This window comes from Cherax quadricarinatus, chromosome 28, assembly GCF_038502225.1.
Source record: "Cherax quadricarinatus isolate ZL_2023a chromosome 28, ASM3850222v1, whole genome shotgun sequence".
Taxonomy (NCBI): domain Eukaryota; kingdom Metazoa; phylum Arthropoda; class Malacostraca; order Decapoda; family Parastacidae; genus Cherax; species Cherax quadricarinatus.
In genome coordinates, this window is record NC_091319.1 from 333,866 (window position 1) to 353,184 (window position 19,319).

General features: G+C 39.8%; 1 protein-coding gene across 4 annotated transcripts in view; it reads right to left on the reverse strand.

Annotated features, from left to right (window-relative positions):
• The window catches only part of yem (yemanuclein), a gene marked incomplete at its 5' end in the record, with an annotated part of 205,437 nt that extends 193,471 nt beyond the window's left edge, over window positions 1-11,966 (reverse strand). For all 4 annotated transcript variants that reach the window (XM_070089273.1, XM_070089271.1, XM_070089274.1 and 1 more), the window contains 2 exon segments: window positions 5,752-5,859; window positions 11,838-11,966. In XM_070089273.1, the coding sequence (XP_069945374.1) occupies window positions 5,752-5,859; window positions 11,838-11,966 (237 nt within the window).
• Window positions 11,967-19,319: the final 7,353 nt, after the last annotated feature.

The following is a 19,319-nucleotide window of genomic DNA, read 5'->3' on the forward strand; positions in this document are numbered from 1 at the left end:
ATACAAGATATGATGTAGGGCGAAATGACAGTAGTTTGTTGGATTATGTATTGGTAGATAAAAGACTGTTGAGTAGACTTCAGGATGTACATGTTTATAGAGGGGCCACAGATATATCAGATCACTTTCTAGTTGTAGCTACACTGAGAGTAAAAGGTAGATGGGATACAAGGAGAATAGAAGCATCAGGGAAGAGAGAGGTGAAGGTTTATAAACTAAAAGAGGAGGCAGTTAGGGTAAGATATAAACAGCTATTGGAGGAAAAATGGGCAAATGAGAGCATAGGCAATGGGGTCGAAGAGGTATGGGGTAGGTTTAAAAATGTAGTGTTTGAGTGTTCAGCAGAAGTTTGTGGTTACAGGAAAGTAGGTGCGGGAGGGAAGAGGAGCGATTGGTGGAATGATGATGTAAAGAGAGTAGTAAGGGAGAAAAAGTTAGCATATGAGAAGTTTTTACAAAGTAGAAGTGATGCAAGGAGGGAAGAGTATATGGAGAAAAAGAGAGAGGTTAAGAGAGTGGTGAAGCAATGTAAAAAGAGAGCAAATGAGAGAGTGGGTGAGATGTTATCAGCAAATTTTGTTGAAAATAAGAAAAAGTTTTGGAGTGAGATTAACAAGTTAAGAAAGCCTAGAGAACAAATGGATTTGTCAGTTAAAAATAGGAGTGGCGAGTTATTAAATGGAGAGTTAGAGGTATTGGGAAGATGGAGAGAATATTTTGAGGAATTGGATGAAGATAGGGAAGCTGTGATTTCGTGTATAGAACAAGGAGGAATAACATCTTGTAGGAGTGAGGAAGAGCCAGTTGTGAGTGTGGGGGAAGTTCGTGAGGCAGTAGGTAAAATGAAAGGGGGTAAGGCAGCCGGGATTGATGGGATAAAGATTGAAATGTTAAAAGCAGGTGGGGATATAGTTTTGGAGTGGTTGGTGCAATTATTTAATAAATGTATGAAAGATGGTAAGGTACCTAGGGATTGGCAGAGAGCATGCATAGTTCCTTTGTATAAAGGCAAAGGGGATAAAAGAGAGTGCAAAAATTATAGGGGGATAAGTCTGCTGAGTATACCTGGTAAAGTGTATGGTAGAGTTATTATTGAAAGAATCAAGAGTAAGACGGAGAATAGGATAGCAGATGAACAAGGAGGCTTTAGGAAAGGTAGGGGGTGTGTGGACCAGGTGTTTACAGTGAAACATATAAGTGAAGAGTATTTAGATAAGGCTAAAGAGGTCTTTGTGGCATTTATGGATTTGGAAAAGGCGTATGACAGTGTGGATAGGGGGGCAATGTGGCAGATGTTGCAGGTGTATGGTGTAGGAGGTAGGTTACTGAAAGCAGTGAAGAGTTTTTACGAGGATAGTGAGGCTCAAGTTAGAGTATGTAGGAAAGAGGGAAATTATTTCCCAGTAAAAGTAGGCCTTAGACAAGGATGTGTGATGTCACCGTGGTTGCTTAATATATTTTTAGATTGGGTTGTAAGAGAAGTAAATGCGAGGGTCTTGGCAAGAGGCGTGGAGTTAAAAGATAAAGAATCACACACAAAGTGGGAGTTGTCACAGCTGCTCTTGGCTGATGACACTGTGCTCTTGGGAGATTCTGAAGAGAAGTTGCAGAGATTGGTGGATGAATTTGGTAGGGTGTGCAAAGGAAGAAAGTTAAAGGTGAATACAGGAAAGAGTAAGGTTATGAGAATAACAAAAAGATTAGGTGATGAAAGATTGAATATCAGATTGGAGGGAGAGAGTATGGAGGAGGTGAATGTATTCAGATATTTGGGAGTGGACGTGTCAGCGGATGGGTCTATGAAAGATGAGGAGATTCATAGAATTGATGAGGGGAAAAGAGTGAGTGGTGCACTTAGGAGTCTGTGGAGACAAAGAACTTTGTCCTTGGAGGCAAAGAGGGGAATGTATGAGAGTATAGTTTTACCAACGCTCTTATATGGGTGTGAAGCATGGGTGATGAATGTTGCAGCGAGAAGAAGGCTGGAGGCAGTGGAGATGTCAAGTCTGAGAGCAATGTGTGGTGTGAATATAATGCAGAGAATTCGTAGTTTGGAAGTTAGGAGGAGGTGCAGGATTACCAAAACTGTTGTCCAGAGGGCTGAGGAAGGGTTGTTGAGGTGGTTCGGATATGTAGAGAGAATGGAGCGAAACAGAATGACTTCAAGAGTGTATCAATCTGTAGTGGAAGGAAGGCGGGGTAGGGGTCGGCCTAGGAAAGGTTGGAGGGAGGGGGTAAAGGAGGTTTTGTGTGCGAGGGGCTTGGACTTCGAGCAGGCATGCGTGAGCGTGTTTGATAGGAGTGAATGGAGACAAATGGTTTTTAATACTTGACGTGCTGTTGGAGTGTGAGCAAAGTAACATTTATGAAGGGGTTCAGGGAGACCGGCAGGCCGGACTTGAGTCCTGGAGATGGGAAGTACAGTGATTGCACTCTGAAGGGTGTTAATGTTGCAGTTTAAAAACTGTAGTGCAAAGCACCCTTCTGGCAAGACAGTGATGGAGTGAATGATGGTGAAAGTTTTTCTTTTTCGGGCCACCCTGCCTTGGTGGGAATCGGCCAGTGTGATAATAATAATATATATATATATATATATATATATATATATATATATATATATATATATATATATATATATATTTTTCATACAAGTCGGCCGTCTCCCACCGAGGCAGGGTAACCCAAAAAGAAAGAAAATCCCCAAAAAGAAAATACTTTCATCATCATTCAACACTTTCACCTCACTCACACATAATCACTGTTTTTGCAGAGGTGCTCAGAATACAACAGTTTAGAAGTATATACGTATAAAAATACACAATATATCCCTCCAAGCTGCTAATATCCCAAACCCCTCCTTTAGGGTGCAGGCATTGTACTTCCCATTTCCAGGACTCAAGTCCAGCTATATCAAATAACCGGTTTCACTGAATCCCTTCACTAAATATTATCCTGCTCACACTCCAACAGATCGTCAGGTCCCAAGTACCATTCGTCTCCATTCACTCCTATCTAACACGCTCAATAATCGTCCGGGCTGAAAGTCGTCCATTTCGGAAATAATCCTGTTTTTTCGTCAAAATATTGGCTCGCAAATGGTCCAGTAACTCGCTATTAGTCCTAATGATCCTTCGTCCCGGACGCGTACTCACGCTCTGAGCCGCCTCGGCCTTTCCTTTCCTTCCCAGCCAGTGTGCCATTGTTTACCAGTGAGTGACGGTCCCCTCACATGCTCCTACGAAATATTTCATAATATTCCATTGATTTTAGTGCTTGCAAGTGCTAAATAAGCTACCATGGCTCCAAATAAAGCTTCTAGTTGAACATCAAAATGGTATACAATACCGACAGGTTGTTAGGTAATTGTACAAGATGCCATGTGTTGCTTCTAGTGCCAGCCCTTTGGTAAAGAATGTGAGAAACACATAATTTATGAAAAAGTTTGTAGAAAAATACAAAGATGGTGGTGGTAGAGTGGAAGCAGTTGTGTTAGTGGTTGATGAACATAAGAAAGGAGGATCACTGCAGCAGGCCTGTTGGCCCATGCTCGGCAGGTCCTTTACAATTCATCCCACTAACGAAACATTTTCCCAACCCAGTCCTCAATGCTACCCAAGAAATAAGCTCTGATAACTCTATCCACTCATTTGCAAGTCCCAAATGAGTGGATAGAGTTATCAGAGCTTATTTCTTATGTTCATCAACCACTATCACAACTGCTTCCACTCTACCACCACCATCTTTGTATTTTTCTACAAACTTTTTCATAAATAATGTGTTTCTCACATTCTTTACAAAAGGGCTGGCACTAGAAACTTTCTTTGGTGGTAGTGATGGTGGTAGAAGGTAGTAGTGATGATGGTAACAGTTGTAATAGTGGTAGAAGGTCATAGTGATGGTGGTAGTGGGTTCCTTCTTTAGTGATTCAGTGATTCTACCAACTCCTCCAATGTTGTTGGAGTTATATAGGGCTACAAAAACCACCGCTGACTCAGCTGCTGCTTCATCACCATTATGGACGGCTTACACTCAGTGGCCCTTATATACCCAACAACAACACAACACCCCTCGTGACATACGTAATGACTTATTTTATTCATTCTACAGTATATTCCATGTTTCTATGTTATTAATATTGTTTATTGTGTCATATTAGTTGAATTGTGATAGATAAATAAGCCATAGAGTTGATATTAGTGTCATATTTTCCAACAATAAACTTGCCATCCCTCCCTCACACAAACAAATAGCCAATAAGAACATAACAATGGTAGAACAATGCAGGTCTACTGGCCCATACAAGGCAGGTCCTTATCAAAATGACCTCCACCCAAAGCTACCCAAGGATTTACTCCCGTACCCAATGACACAAATCAAACTCAGCTCCTCCAACTCGTATATTTGTCCAATCTCTTCTTAAAGCTACCCAAGGTCCTAGCCTTGATCACCCTACTGGTAAGTGTGATGTTAAATAAGAACTTAAGAAAGTAGGAACACTGGAACAGGCCTGCTGGCCCATACTAGGCCAGTCCTTCACAAATCCAACCCACTAACAGAACAAATGCTACCCAAGCAATAAACTCAGGTGCAAGTCCGACTCAAATCCAACCCCTCTCATTCGTGTATTTATCCAACCTAAATTTGAAACTACCCAATGTTTTAGCTTCGATCACCCTACTAGGCAGACCATTCCACTCATCAACTACTCCTATTACCAATGCTCATTTATACATTTTATTAGTGCCCTAGAGTCCTTATGGAGGGGGATTCCCCTTCCAAATAAACTCTCTTCCCTCTCTCCTCCTCCCTGTCTTCCATTCATCAACAACAGCCTTCAATAAAGGTAACTGTCATGTTGAATGTTCATTCTTTTGTGTATGTAAATCTATCTTTTAGGTAAAAAAAAATTTTTTTGTTGATACTTCTAGGTGTCTGGAACGAATTAATTGGATTTACATTATTTCTTATGGGGAAAATTGATTCGAAAATCGTCCATTTCGATAATATTCCCACTTCCAGGAACGGATTATGGATGATTATTGAGGGACCACTGTATATATAATATATATATATATATAGATATATAATATATATATATATATAATATATAATATATATAATATATATATACATATATATACATATATACATATATATATATACATATATACATATATATATATATATATATATATATACAGTGGACCCCCGCATAACGATTACCTCCGAATGCGACCAATTATGTAAGTGTATTTATGTAAGTGCGTTTGTACGTGTATGTTTGGGGGTCTGAAATGGACTAATCTACTTCACAATATTTCTTATGGGAACAAGTTTGGTCAGTACTGGCACCTGAACATACTTCTGGAGTGAAAAAATATCGTTAACCGGGGGTCCTCTGTATATAGTACAGTATATATATATTATACAGTGGACCCCCGCATAACGATTACCTCCGAATGCGACCAATTATGTAAGTGTATTTATGTAAGTGCGATTGCACGTGTATGTTTGGGGGTCTGAAATGGACTAATCTACTTCACAATATTCCTTATGGGAACAAATTCGGTCAGTACTGGCACCTGAACATACTTCTGGAGTGAAAAAATATCGTTAACTGGGGGTCCACTGTATATATATATATATATATATAAAACCACAAATTATACATATGATATGATGTAGTACAGTGCCTACACATTTATAAACTTATTTCTGTCTTAGCTTTGAACTATGTCTATAATAACTTACAGCATCTGAGTTATCAATGAAGGGATCAGTTTCATCATACCCTTCCCCAAGCGTGGAAAAGTCGTTTTCTTTTCTTCGTTTCTTTTTTCTATTAGGTGTATATCCTCCCTGGAAATATAATTAAAAATTAGATCAAACTGTCTAATATACAAATAACTTTTATGAAATTTTCACTATCAATAGCATTCTTTAGAGCATGTCTTCCCAAAACTTGAATCAATGCCAAGTCTGAGACAGGAAGGGTAGAACTGCAGTAAGAGATTCCTGGTATGCCTTTTTTGTATATCTCTGGAATTAAAAAAATAATCTTATTCCTAAATGTTATTTTCACATTATAGATTCAAATCCTTTTAAATTTAATTAATACAACACCATCAAAGGACCTAAAATATGGAACACACTACTTGAAAATACCAGTCTCTTTCTCCCAGCTGCTTCAAAGCTACTGTTAACCCTCTGATTGTTTTGGTCGTATATATACGTCTTACGAGCCAGTGTTTCGGACATATATATACCCAATAATTCTAGTAGCTTCAAATGAAGCAGGAGAAAGCTGGTAGGCCCACATGTCAGAGAATGGGCCTGTGTGGTCAGCGTGCACCACATAAAAAAAAATCCTGCAGCACGCAGTGCATAATGAGAAAAAAAAAATGACAGTTTTCTTGGATTAAAACGCTGACTTTGAGGTGCACATATTTTCATATAGTATTTATTGTTGTATTCTCGTTTTCATGGTCTCACATGACAAAATGGAAAACATATTACAGAAATAGAGATGATTTTGATTAGTTTCACAATGAAAACGACCTTGAAATTGAGCTCAAAGTAGCAGAAATGTTCAATTTTTACCAATGTTCAGGAGTAAGCAAATCACACCACTCGTCCAATACACGTCAACTGGGGAGTCTAATATTCTTTCACTAGTGCACTGATATTATTTATACCATTTTTACAATAATGCAGTAGTCTGCATAACAGTAAATTTTGTATTTTTTGTATGAATAAAAATCAAAATAGAAAGCAATAGTAATGTAAGAGGGGCCTAGAGACGTGACTAATGAACAGAGGATATGTTATTTTATTGCCAAGAATGTCTACATTGTTTATTCTGGACCCTATTTTGAAATTGGCATCTTTTTTAATTTGCGTGAAATTGGCCAAATTGCCAATTTCTGACCACTGTATTGGGTAGTTCAAATCGGTAAATGGGCGGTTTTTTGTACTCAGTTGATAGAAAAAATGGAGTTCTAAAGAAATAGCTATGAGTTTGCTCAACTGGAACAACAGAATTGGCCAAAAACAGGGCTCAAAATTGGCAAAATCGCCGATGCGTATATGTCACCGAGACTGGTAAATTCGCGGGAGCGTAATTCCGTGAGTTTTCGACCAAATTTCGTACTTTTAGTGTCATTACCATCGGGAAAAGATTCTCTATCATTTCATAAGAAAAAATATTTTTATTTTTCAAAAATTTTTCGACACAATGAGTTTCAGAAAGGGGCTTGAGACAGTCAAAGCATTAACAAAGCAACACCTTTCCGTAATGTGATCCTAACAACATTTAATTATGCTGAACACTTCTTTCGTCCTGTATTGTCCCTGTCCTTGTCAATCATTCCTTCATCTCATGTGACTAGCATCATTCCTAATATATCACTAATTATATTTTTTTTTATTGAATTACTAAATACTGCAATATTTTAAAAACTGTGCAAAACTCGGCAGGAGAAGCAACATCCCCCCCCAATTAAAAGCAGGGGTGCCACAAGTATGCTAACAGACAACACAATAAGTGTCAGGGGCCGAAGACTGTTCAACTGCTTCCCAACATACATAACGAGGATTACCAATAGATCCCTGGCTGTCTTCAAGAAGGCACTGGACAGGTACCTAAAGTCAGTACCTGACCAGCCAGGCTGTGGTTTGTTCGTTGGTTTGCGTGTGGCCAGCACTAACAGCCTGGTTGATCAGGCCCTGATCCACTGCAAAGCTTGATCACAGACCGGGTCCTGGGGGTGTTGACCCCCTGAAACCCTCTCCAGGTATATACTTGTAATCATAATTTACTTTAAAGTTGCCCAAAATGCTTTGCATAACAAGGGGCTTTCCATAAAGTAATTAAATATATCAATCACCCTAATTGTATATAATTTACTGTACTTCATTTTTATAAAATCACCATAAACTTTTTTCTTCTTTATATTTACCATTTAAAATTTTAATAAGGAAAGTTACAAATTTCTTCATTTACATGCCACAGACCACAGTAATCACAAATATAATCCACATATTGCAATTTCTTTCAACACACCGGCTGTATCCCACCGAGGCGGGGTGGCCCGAAAGGAAAAACAAAAGTTTCTCCTTCTACATTTAGTAATATATACAGGAGAAGAGGTTACTAGCCCCTTGCTCCTGGCATATTGTAATATACACATAAAATTCTTTTAAAATGTTTCATGCCCTATCATTTTATTTCTAATTATGATGCAAATGCATGGAATTAGTGGTGAGTGTTTTTGCAGAGTGCAACACAAGTTAGGGAATTTTATATAGGAGGAAGCAGTAACTATTTCCTAGAGAAAGGAAGACAGGGATGAATGATGTCACCGTAGTTGTTTAACAGATTTTTAGATTGGGCTGTAAAACAAGTGAATGCCAGGGTGTTGGAAAGAGGTGTGGGATTAAAAGTTGGTGGAAATGATACAAAGTGGGAGCTATCACAGTTGCTCTGTACCAATGACAATTCTTTCGAGGGGGCATCTGAAGACAAGCTGCCAAGGTTGGTGAACAAATTTGGAAGGAAATATAAAAGAAGGGAATTAAAACTGAATATACAAAAAAGCAAGGTGACGAGAGTAACAAAAAGTTTAGGCAATAATAGACTGAACATCAGACTGAAGGGAGTGAGAGTGGAGGATGTGGAAGTACAGTATTTAGATATATGGGAATGGACATGTCAGAAGATGGATATGTGAAAGAAAAGGTGAACACAGAAGAGAATAGAAGACAAAGAAGGGTAGTATGTAGAGCCATCTGTGGAAAGAAAAGGTTATCTACAGAGGCAAGGAAAAAAAAAAGGGGGAATTTACCAGAGTATACTGGTACCAACACTTTTATATGGTATGAGCCATTGATTTTACATGATGCAGGGGACCAGGTTGTTACTGCTGGTTGCACATAGTCTAATCAGGAACTGATCTGAGGAACTCATCAAGTTCCCTCATGAAGACAGCCAGAGGTTTGTCTTTAACCCTTTGAGGGTCGGCAGGTCCTCTCAGAGGCTTGTTCTCAGGGTCAGTCAAATTTCAAAAAAAAAAAAAAATCTTATGAAAAGATAGAGAACCTTTTCCCAATCATAATGACACCAAAAGTATGATATTTGATGGAAAACTTACGGAATTATGCTCTTGCGTAGCGGTCTCGACGATGTTTACGCATCGGCGATTTTGCCCACTTTGAGCCCTATTTTTGGCCAATTCCAGTGTACTAGTCAACAAAAATCATAACTATTTCAATAGAACTCCATTTTTTCTATCGAATGAGTACAAGAAACCACCCATTTACCGATTTCAACTATCCAATAAAGTGGTCAGAATTTAGCAATTTTGCCAATTTCACACAAATTTCAAAAGATGCCAATTTTCGAATAGGGTCCAGAATAAACAAGAAAGACATTCCTGGCACTAAAATAACAAGTTCTCTGTTTGATAGTCACATCCCCAGGCCCCTCTTATATTTCTTTGGCTTTCAACTTTCAATTTTTATTCTTACAAAAAACATAAGATTTACTGTTATGTAGACTATTGCATTAGTGTAGAAATGGTATAAATAATATCAGCACACTTGTGAAAGAATATCAGACTCACCAGTTGATGTGTATTGGACGTTTGGCATGATTTGTTTACTTTTGAACTTTGATAAAAATCGAACATTTCTGCTACTTTGAACTCAATTTCAAGGTACTTTTCATTGTGAAACCAGTCAAAATCATCTCAATTTCTGTAATATGTCTTCCATTCTATAAAATGAGACCAAGAAAACTAGAATACAACAATAAATACTATACGAAAATATAGTGCAAAGTCGCTGTTTTAATCCAAAAACACGGTCAAAGTTTTTTTTTTTTCTCATTACGCACTGTGTGCTGCAGGATTATTTTACACTGTGCACACTGACCACATAGACCCATTCTTTCATATGTAGGCCTACCAGCTTTCTCTCACTAGATTTGAGGGCGCTAGAATTTAGGCGTACTAGTACGTCAAAAACCCTGGGTCGTAAGCCGTACTAGTATGTCCGAAACCCCCAAAGGGTTAATTCTACGCGTGCATGAAGAGAGGGTAATAAAAGTTGGGGACCTCAGAAACCAACAGAGTTCTCTCTTATGTGTATTCATCACACCTCTGTTTTATATTGGAGGTACTTTGCAGAATCTGCCAAGTCTAATGTTTTTATATGTAGCAAATTTGTGTGCATATTTGAGAGCTATGTGTGGTGTGAATATCCTGCAGTAGAATTCAGAGCACAGGCATTAAAAAGTAATGTGGGCTGCAAAGAAGTTGAGGTCATTTGGACATTTAGTTTTGGAATGGTTGGTGCTTTTATTTAATAAATGTATGGTAGAGCAGAAAGTACCTAGGTATTGGCAGACAGCATGCATAGTTCCTTTGTATAAAGGCTAAGGGGACAAAAGTGCGTGTAAAAATTATATGAAAGCAAAGAGGGAATGTATGAGAGTATAGTTATACCAATGCTCTTATATGAGTGTGAGGCATGGGTGGTGAATGCTGCAACAAGGCAAAGGCTAGAGGCAGTGGAGATGACATGTTTGAGGGCAATGCATTGTGTGAATATAATGCAGAGAATCCACAGTTTAGAAATTAGAAGGTGTGAGGTTACTAAAAGTATTATCCAGAGGACTAAGAAGGGGCTGTTGAGGTGATTTGGGCACAGAGAGAGGATGGAACAACATAGAATGACTTAGAGTGTATAAATCTGTAGTGGAGGGAAGACACGGTAGGGGTCAGCCTAGGAAATGTTGCAGGGAAGGAGTAAAGGAGGTTTTGTGTGTGAGGGGTATGGACTTCAAGCAAGTATGCATGAGCATGTTAGATAGGAGTGGAGACGAATCATTTTTATGATTTGATGTGCTGTTGGAGTGTGAGCAATGTAACATTTATGAAGCACAGTGGCTGCGCTCTGAAGGAGGCGTGTTGATATGTTGAAGTATTTTAACTGTAGTGTAGGCGTGCCTCTGGCAAGACAGTGATTGAGTGAATGACTATGAAAGTGTTTCTTCTATTCTTGGGTCACCTTGCCTTAGTGGAAAATGGCCAATGTGTTAATAAAAAAAATAGTTACTAAGTGGTTGTAGCACTTACTATCACCTAGTGTAAGCTATTCCAATGTTCTGCTACTTTCCAGGAAAACACTTTAGTATCATTTTTGTAGCTCATCATTAGTTTATAATAATGACATTTTGTTCTGCCACTTCAAGTTAAAAAGTAGCAATGGGATACCAAATTTTTGCTGATATTCAATTTTAGGCCATTACCAATATCATCAAAATTATGGTACCCACAGATACTGATAGAATTAGCTGTTACCCACCAATTCTGATACTTTGCTACACCCCTATTAAAAAGTCTTCAGGATCATTTACTTTATTATTTAGGACAGCTGAGTGTATGTTTACTTTAGCATCATTTACTATGTTATTTAGAACAACCTAGTGTGAGGTTTTTAAGTCACGAATGGATGTCATCTGCAAATAACACTGGTTTGAGTTGCAGGGTGATGCTTGTCACTGCATTACATTACAATCATGTTTATGGATAGTGGCAAGACTTACTAAGGAAGAATATATGATTATGAGCTGACAGCACTCCCTATCTTAGGGGAAATAAATAATCCTAATGGATAACAACTAAATGATGCTTATACTGTACTGCATAAAATATTTGAGTATTTAATTTTTTAACATGAAAACAAACAGGCATTACATAGTATAATTTGCTATCTTATTACACTGAAGCTTCTTTTAACTCTCCTATAAATTAAGAAAATGCAGAAAAATTACTCACATATCTACTCTCAAACTGTCTTGCTAAAGCTTTGAGTGCTGCATCTTCATCTGTTGAAAATGGGTCACTTGGGTCTAACGGTGGACCATTAATAACATCACCTAGTTTCCTCTTGTTTAGTCTTTCATGCTGCAATTGATAAAAGAAAAAAATACTTGAATGAGTAAAATGAAAAACTTACCAATACATACCCAGTGCAAGTGTGCCTGTGTATGCTCGAGTACTTGCCAAGTTATGTTTGCAGAGGACAAGACTCGGCTCTTCGACTTTTGATAAGCATCGCTCACATCTAATAATAACAAAATAATAATATTTTATTTCAGCAGGATACAGTGGTTGTACAAAAGGGAATGAATGACATTAGGTAGTTTACAATGAATACGAGATAAATGAATATCCTATTAGTTCATTCTATATGGCTTTAATAAGAGTAATGGAGAAAATTACAGGTTTTGGAGGGTTACAAAGCATATTTTGTTTATAATGTTTTACTTTTGTTCATGACATTGAGAATATTTATTTATTGGTTGAAGTCTTGAGCCTTATCATATGTACTCTAGAAATTGGGTATCGAGTTTGCCTCCACCACTGTCTCATCCAAATCGTCTCACTTTCGGCCATAGACATCATAAACATATATTTTACTGTATTAACACATTGGCCGTTTCCCACCAAGTTAGGGCGATCCAAAAAAAGAAAAACTTTCACCATCATTCACTCCACTGTCTTGCCAGAGATGCACTTACATTACAGTTATAAAACTGCAACATTAACACCCCTCCTCCTGAGTGCAGGCACTGAACTTTCCATCAGGACTCAAGTTCAGCCTGCTGGTTTTTCCGAATCCCTCATAAATGTTACCTTGCTCACACTCCAACAGCACGTCGAGTCTTAAAAACCATTTGTCTCTATTCACTCCTATATAACATGCTCACACATGCTTGCTGGAAGTCCAAGCCCCTGGCACACAAATCCTCCTTTACCCCCTCCCTCCAACCTTTCCTAGGAAAACCCCTACCCTGCCTTCCCTCCACTACAGATTTATACACTCTCGAAGGCATTCTATTTTGTTCAATTCTCTCTACATGTCCAAACCACGTCAGCAACCCCTCCTCAACACTCTGGATAATAGTTCTGGTAATCACGCACCTCCTCCTAATTTCCAAAATATGAATTGTCTGCATTATATTCACACCACACATTGCCCTCAGACACGACATCTCTACTTCCTCCGGCCTTCTCCTTGTTGCAACATTCACCACCAATGCTTCACATCCATATAAGAGTGTTGGTATAACTATACTCTCATACATTCCCCTCTTTGCTTCCATGGACAAAGTTTTTTGTCTCCACAGACTCCTCAGTGCACCACTCACCTTTTTCCCCTCGTCAATTCTATGACTCACCTCATCTTTCATAAACCCATCTACTGACACTTCCACTCCTAAATATCTGAATACATTCACCTCCTCCATACTCTCTCCCTCCAATCTGACATCCAATCTTCCATTACCTAATTTATTTATCCTCATCACCTTACTCTTCCCTATATTCACTTTTAATTTTCTTCTGTTACATACCCTACCATCTACCAACCTCTGCAACTTCTCTTCAGAATCTCCCAAAAGCACAGTGTCATCAGCAAACAGTAACTGTGACAACTTCCACTTTGTGTTAGATTCTTTATCTTTTAACCCCACACCTCTTGCCAACACTCGAGCATTCATTTCTCTTACAACCCCATCTATAAATATATTGAACAACCATGGTGACATCACACATCCTTGTCTAAGGCCTACTTTTACTGGGAAATCTCTCCCTCTCCTACATACTATAACCTATACATTCATATTTACACAAACACATCAATATATAAAGAACAAAAGGGCACAATACCATCCCTGGAACAATACACAAATAACCTGAACATAGGAGAAAAAAGACTTATGGTGACATTTCAGTCCAACTTCGACCACTGACTAGTCACACTAACACATGAAGATGAGGGAGCCAGTATATATAAATCAAATCAATCAAATCAAAGTTTATTCTCTATATGGATTACAATGCAGGGTTTACAGACTTTGGTTATTGTGCGGTTTACATGTAGTTAAATACTAATTACAGAGGGGGCCACTAGAACACCTAGCATGACTAGGCATTTCGGGCAAACTTAGATTAATTCCTAACCCTAAATTATAACAAATTGTGGATTAAGTTGACTAAATACTAAGTGACGAAATGCTAAGTGACTAAATACTAAGTGACAAATACTAGTTTGAGAGTTTAGCAATGTGAATGCTTTTGTTTTGGCACAATACATAGTTTCTATATTGGAGTATCACAGGCAAACTTATGACTAGTTTGGAATCATTATTTTAAGATTAGGATATGTATTTCTGTGCTTATAGTCAAATGGGTGAGCGAGTGTAAATGTGGACCACCAGGTTGTTTTTATGTAGTTAGTTGATGGGGTGTATCAGGGAGATAAGATGTTTTCTAACAGTAGTTTTGAAGGTGATGAATGTGTCTGCTGTTCTAGAGTTTTCAGGTAGTGTTTTCCAGATTTTAGGGCCTTTGACATACATTGAGTTTTTGTAAAGGTTTAGTCGGACACGAGGAATGTCGTAGAGATGTTTGTGTCTGGTGTTATGCCTGTGGGTCCTGTCACAACTATCAAGAAAGCATTTTAAGTCAAGGTTAATATTGGAATTTAAGGTCCTGTATATGTACATTGCACAGTAGTAAGTGTGGATGTTCTGAACAGGAAGTAAGTTTAGATCTATGAAGAGTGGGGGGTTGTGTTGCCAGGAATGGGAATTAGTGATTATTCTTATTGCAGCTTTTTGTTGAGTTATTATTGGCTTTAGGTGTATTGCTGCAGTTGATCCCCAAGCACAAATAGCATAGGTGAGGTATGGATAAATGAGTGAATGGTACAGTGTGAGAAGGGCATTTTGCGGCACGTAGTATCGTATCTGGGAGAGGATCCCAACTGTTTTGGATACTTTTTTTGATATGTGTGCTGAAATTCAGGTTGTTGTCGAGGTATAGTCCTAGGAATTTGCCCTCATTATGTCTGGCAATTAGAGTGCCGTCGATCTTAATGTTAAGTTGTGCAGCACCTGCTCTGCTACCAAACATAATGTAGTAATATAGTAAGTAGGTTTTGTCAGTGTTAAGTGTAAGTTTATTGGCTGTCATCCAAGTTGATATTTGAGCAGCTCCTCATTAACAATGGTGTTGAGGGGGGCAAGATTAGGGTGAGAGATGACATAAGTCGTGTCGTCAGCAAAGACAATGGGTTTCAGGTGTTGGGATACGTTTGGAAGATCACTGATGTAAATGAGGAAGAGCAGGGGTCCAAGGACACTTCCCTGCGGAACTCCAGTATCAAGTGGCCGTGTTGATGATGCTGTGTCTTTAATGGTGACATACTGATACCTATTAGTAAGGTAGGATTTGAAATATGCAAGCGCATGGCCTCTTATACCATAATGGTCAAGTTTGTGGAGTAGGATGCCGTGGTCTACTGTGTCAAAAGCTTTTCTTAGGTCAATAAAAATTCCTAGCGGATATTCCTTATTTTCCAATGCTGTGTAAAGCAGATCTAGCATTTTTACAATTGCATCATTAGTGCTTTTATTTTTCCTGAATCCAAATTGGCAGGGGTTGAGTATGTTTTGTGCCGTTATAAATGAATACAGTCTCCTGTGCACGAGTTTCTCGAAGATTTTGGATAGCAATGGTAAGTTTGATATTGGCCTATAGTTGTTTACATCTGTAGGGTCACCACCTTTATGTATTGGTGTAACCCTTGCTGTCTTGAGTAGTTTCGGGAAGGTGCTAGTTTCTAGTGACTTGTTAAAAAGTAATGAAATAGCATGCGAAAGGGCATGGGCCGCTCGCTTGTACAATGATGGTGGGGCATGAGACAGGTTCCCTGAGTTATTTTTAAGTGACTTTATAATCTCAGTGACTTCGGTGGGTTCAGCTGGAACAAGATAGAAGGAATTTAGGAAATTACCATCTAGAGAGAGAACAGGGATGTGACAAAGACAGGAAAAAGGAAGTCGAGAAGTTTTGGTAGAGGCAATGCTAGTAGTGGTGGTAGTAGTAGTAGTGATGGTGGAAATAGGTAGGGCAAGTAATGGTAGCGGCATGAGAGACAGAAAGAGGAGTGAAGCAAGACAAAAGTAGCAGTAGTAGTAATAGTAGTAGCATTAGCAGCAGTAGTGGCAACAGTAGTAGTGGTAGTAGTAGCAGTAGAAATCGTAGTAGAAGTCGTAGTAGCAGTAGTAGTGGTAGTAGCAGCTTTAGTGGAAATAATAGTAGTAGCAGTTGTAGTGGTAATAGTTGTAGTAGCAGCTGTAGTGATAATAGTTGTAGTAGCAGCTGTAGTGGTAACAGTAGTAGTAGTAGTAGCAGCACCAGCTGTAGTGGTAACAGTAATAGTAGCAGCAGTAGTGGTTATAGTAGTAGTAGCAGCAGTAGTGGTAATACTAGTAGCAGCAGTAGTGGTAATAGTATTAGCAGCAGTAGTGGTAATAGTATTAGCAGTAGGGGTAATAGTATTAGCAGTAGTAGTGGTAATAGTAGTAGCAGCAGTAGTGGTAATAGTATTAGCAGTAGTGGTAATAGTAGTAGCAGCAACAGTCGTAATAGCAGCAGCAGCAGCAGTGGTGGTAATAGTAGCAGTAGTAGTGGTAGTAGTAGAGTAGAAGCAGTAGTGGTAGTAGTATAGTAGTAGTATAGTAGCAGTAGTGGTAGTAGTATAGTAGCAGTAGTGGTAGTAGTATAGTAGCAGTAGTGGTAGTAGTATAGTAGCAGTAGTGGTAGTAGTATAGTAGCAGTAGTGGTAGTAGTATAGTAGCAGTAGTGGTAGTAGTATAGTAGCAGTAGTGGTAGTAGTATAGTAGCAGTAGTGGTAGTAGTATAGTAGCAGTAGTGGTAGTAGTAGCAATGTAGTAGAAGTGGAGAAAGTCTAAAGAGAAGAAAAAGGGCACTGCAGGAGAGCTAATGGCCCAAGAGGGTGGGACCAGAAACACAAGAGAAGGGAGGAGAACTGAAGGGCTGAACACACCTAAGCAGAAGAAACAAAAACAAAGAAAAGAAAATAAAGGGAAGGAGAAGAGGTAGGAAGAGGAGAAGCAAAGATTTTGTGCGTGTGTATGCTCACCTAGTTGTACTCACTTAGTTGTGGTTGCAGCTCCTGGCCCTGCCTTTTCACTGGCAGCTACTAGGTCACTCTTCCTGCTCCATGAGCTTTATCATACCTCTTCAAGCTATGTATGGTTCTTGCCTCCACTACATCACTTCCCAGACTTTACCACTTTCTGACAACTCTGTGACTGAAGAAATACTTCCTCACATTCCTGTGATTCATCTGACTCTTCAACTTACAACTGTCACCCATAGTTGCTGTGTCCCATCTCTGGAACATGTTGTCTCAGTCCATTTTGTTGATTCCTCTCAGTATTTTATATATCATTATCATATCCCCCCATCTCTTCTGCCCTCCAGTGCTGTCAGGTCGATTTCCCTTAAACTCTCCTCACAGGACATGCACCTAAGCTCTGGGACTATTCTTGATGCAACCTTTGCACTTGCTCTAGTTTCCTGACGTGCTTCCCTAGGTGTGGGTTCCAAACTGGTGCTGCATACTTTTTTTTTACTTCAATATAGGCCCAATGTACACAGTGTACAGGGCCCTGAACAATTCCTTACAGAGAAGTCGGAAGGCTGTTCTTAGGTTTCCTACACACCCATATGCTGCAGCAGTTATTTGGTTCATGTGCACCTTAAGAGATGTGCCCGGAGTTATACTCACCCCAATATCATTTTCCTTAAGTTGGTGTTAGTTGTACATGTGTGTACTCACCTAGTTGACCTAGTTGTACTCACCTAGTTGAGGTTGCGGGGGTCGAGTCCGAGCTCCTGGCCCCGCCTCTTCACTGATCGCTACTAGGTCACTCTCCCTGAGCCGTGAGCTTTATCATACCTCTGCTTAAAGCTATGTATGGATCCTGCCTCCACTACATCGCTTCCCAAACTATTCCACTTACTGACTACTCTGTGGCTGAAGAAATGCTTCCTAACATCCCTGTGATTCATCTGTGTCTTCAGCTTCCAACTGTGTCCCCTTGTTACTGTGTCCAATCTCTGGAACATCCTGTCTTTGTCCACCTTGTCAATTCCTCTCAGTATTTTGTATGTCGTTATCATGTCCCCCCTATCTCTCCTGACCACCAGTGTCGTCAGGTTGATTTCCCTTAACCTCTCCTCGTAGGACATACCTCTTAGCTCTGGGACTAGTCTTGTTGCAAACCTTTGCACTTTCTCTAGTTTCTTCACGTGCTTGGCTAGGTGTGGGTTCCAAACTGGTGCCGCATACTCCAATATGGGCCTAACGTACACGGTGTACAGGGTCCTGAATGATTCCTTATTAAGATGTCGGAATGCTGTTCTGAGGTTTGCTAGGCGCCCATATGCTGCAGCAGTTATTTGATTGATGTGCGCTTCAGGAGATGTGCCTGGTGTTATACTCACCCCAAGATCTTTTTCCTTGGGTGAGGTTTGTAGTCTCTGGCCCCCTAGACTGTACTCCGTCTGCAGTCTTCTTTGCCCTTCCCCAATCTTCATGACTTTGCACTTGGTGGGATTGAACTCCAGGAGCCAATTGCTGGACCAGGTCTGCAGCCTGTCCAGATCCCTTTGTAGTTCTGCCTGGTCTTCGATCGAGTGAATTCTTCTCATCAACTTCACGTCACCTGCAAACTGGGACACCTCAGAGTCTATTCCTTCCGTCATGTCGTTCACAAATACCAGAAACAGCACTGGTCCTAGGACTGACCCCTGTGGGACCCCGCTGGTCACAGGTGCCCACTCTGACACCTCGCCACGTACCATGACTCGCTGCTGTCTTCCTGACAAGTATTCCCTGATCCATTGTAGTGCCTTCCCTGTTATCCCTGCTTGGTCCTCCAGTTTTTGCACCAATCTCTTGTGTGGGACTGTCAAACGCCTTCTTGCAGTCCAAGAAAATGCAATCCACCCACCCCTCTCTCTCTTGTCTTACTGCTGTCACCATGTCATAGAACTCCAGTAGGTTTGTGACACAGGACTTCCCGTCCCTGAAACCATGTTGGCTGCTGTTGATGAGATCATTCCTTTCTAGGTGTTCCACCACTCTTCTCCATGATTTTGCATACTATACATGTCAGTGACACTGGTCTGTAGCTTAATGCTTCATGTCTGTCTCCTTTTTTAAAGATTGGGACTACATTTGCTGTCTTCCATGCCTAAGGCAATCTCCCTGTTTCGATAGATGTATTGAATATTGGTGTTAGGGGTACACATAGCGCCTCTGCTCCCTCTCTCAATACCCATGGGGAGATGTTATCTGGCCCCATTGCCTTTGAGGTATCCACCTCACTCAGAAGCCTCTTCACTTCATCCTCGGTTGTGTGCACTGTGTCCAGC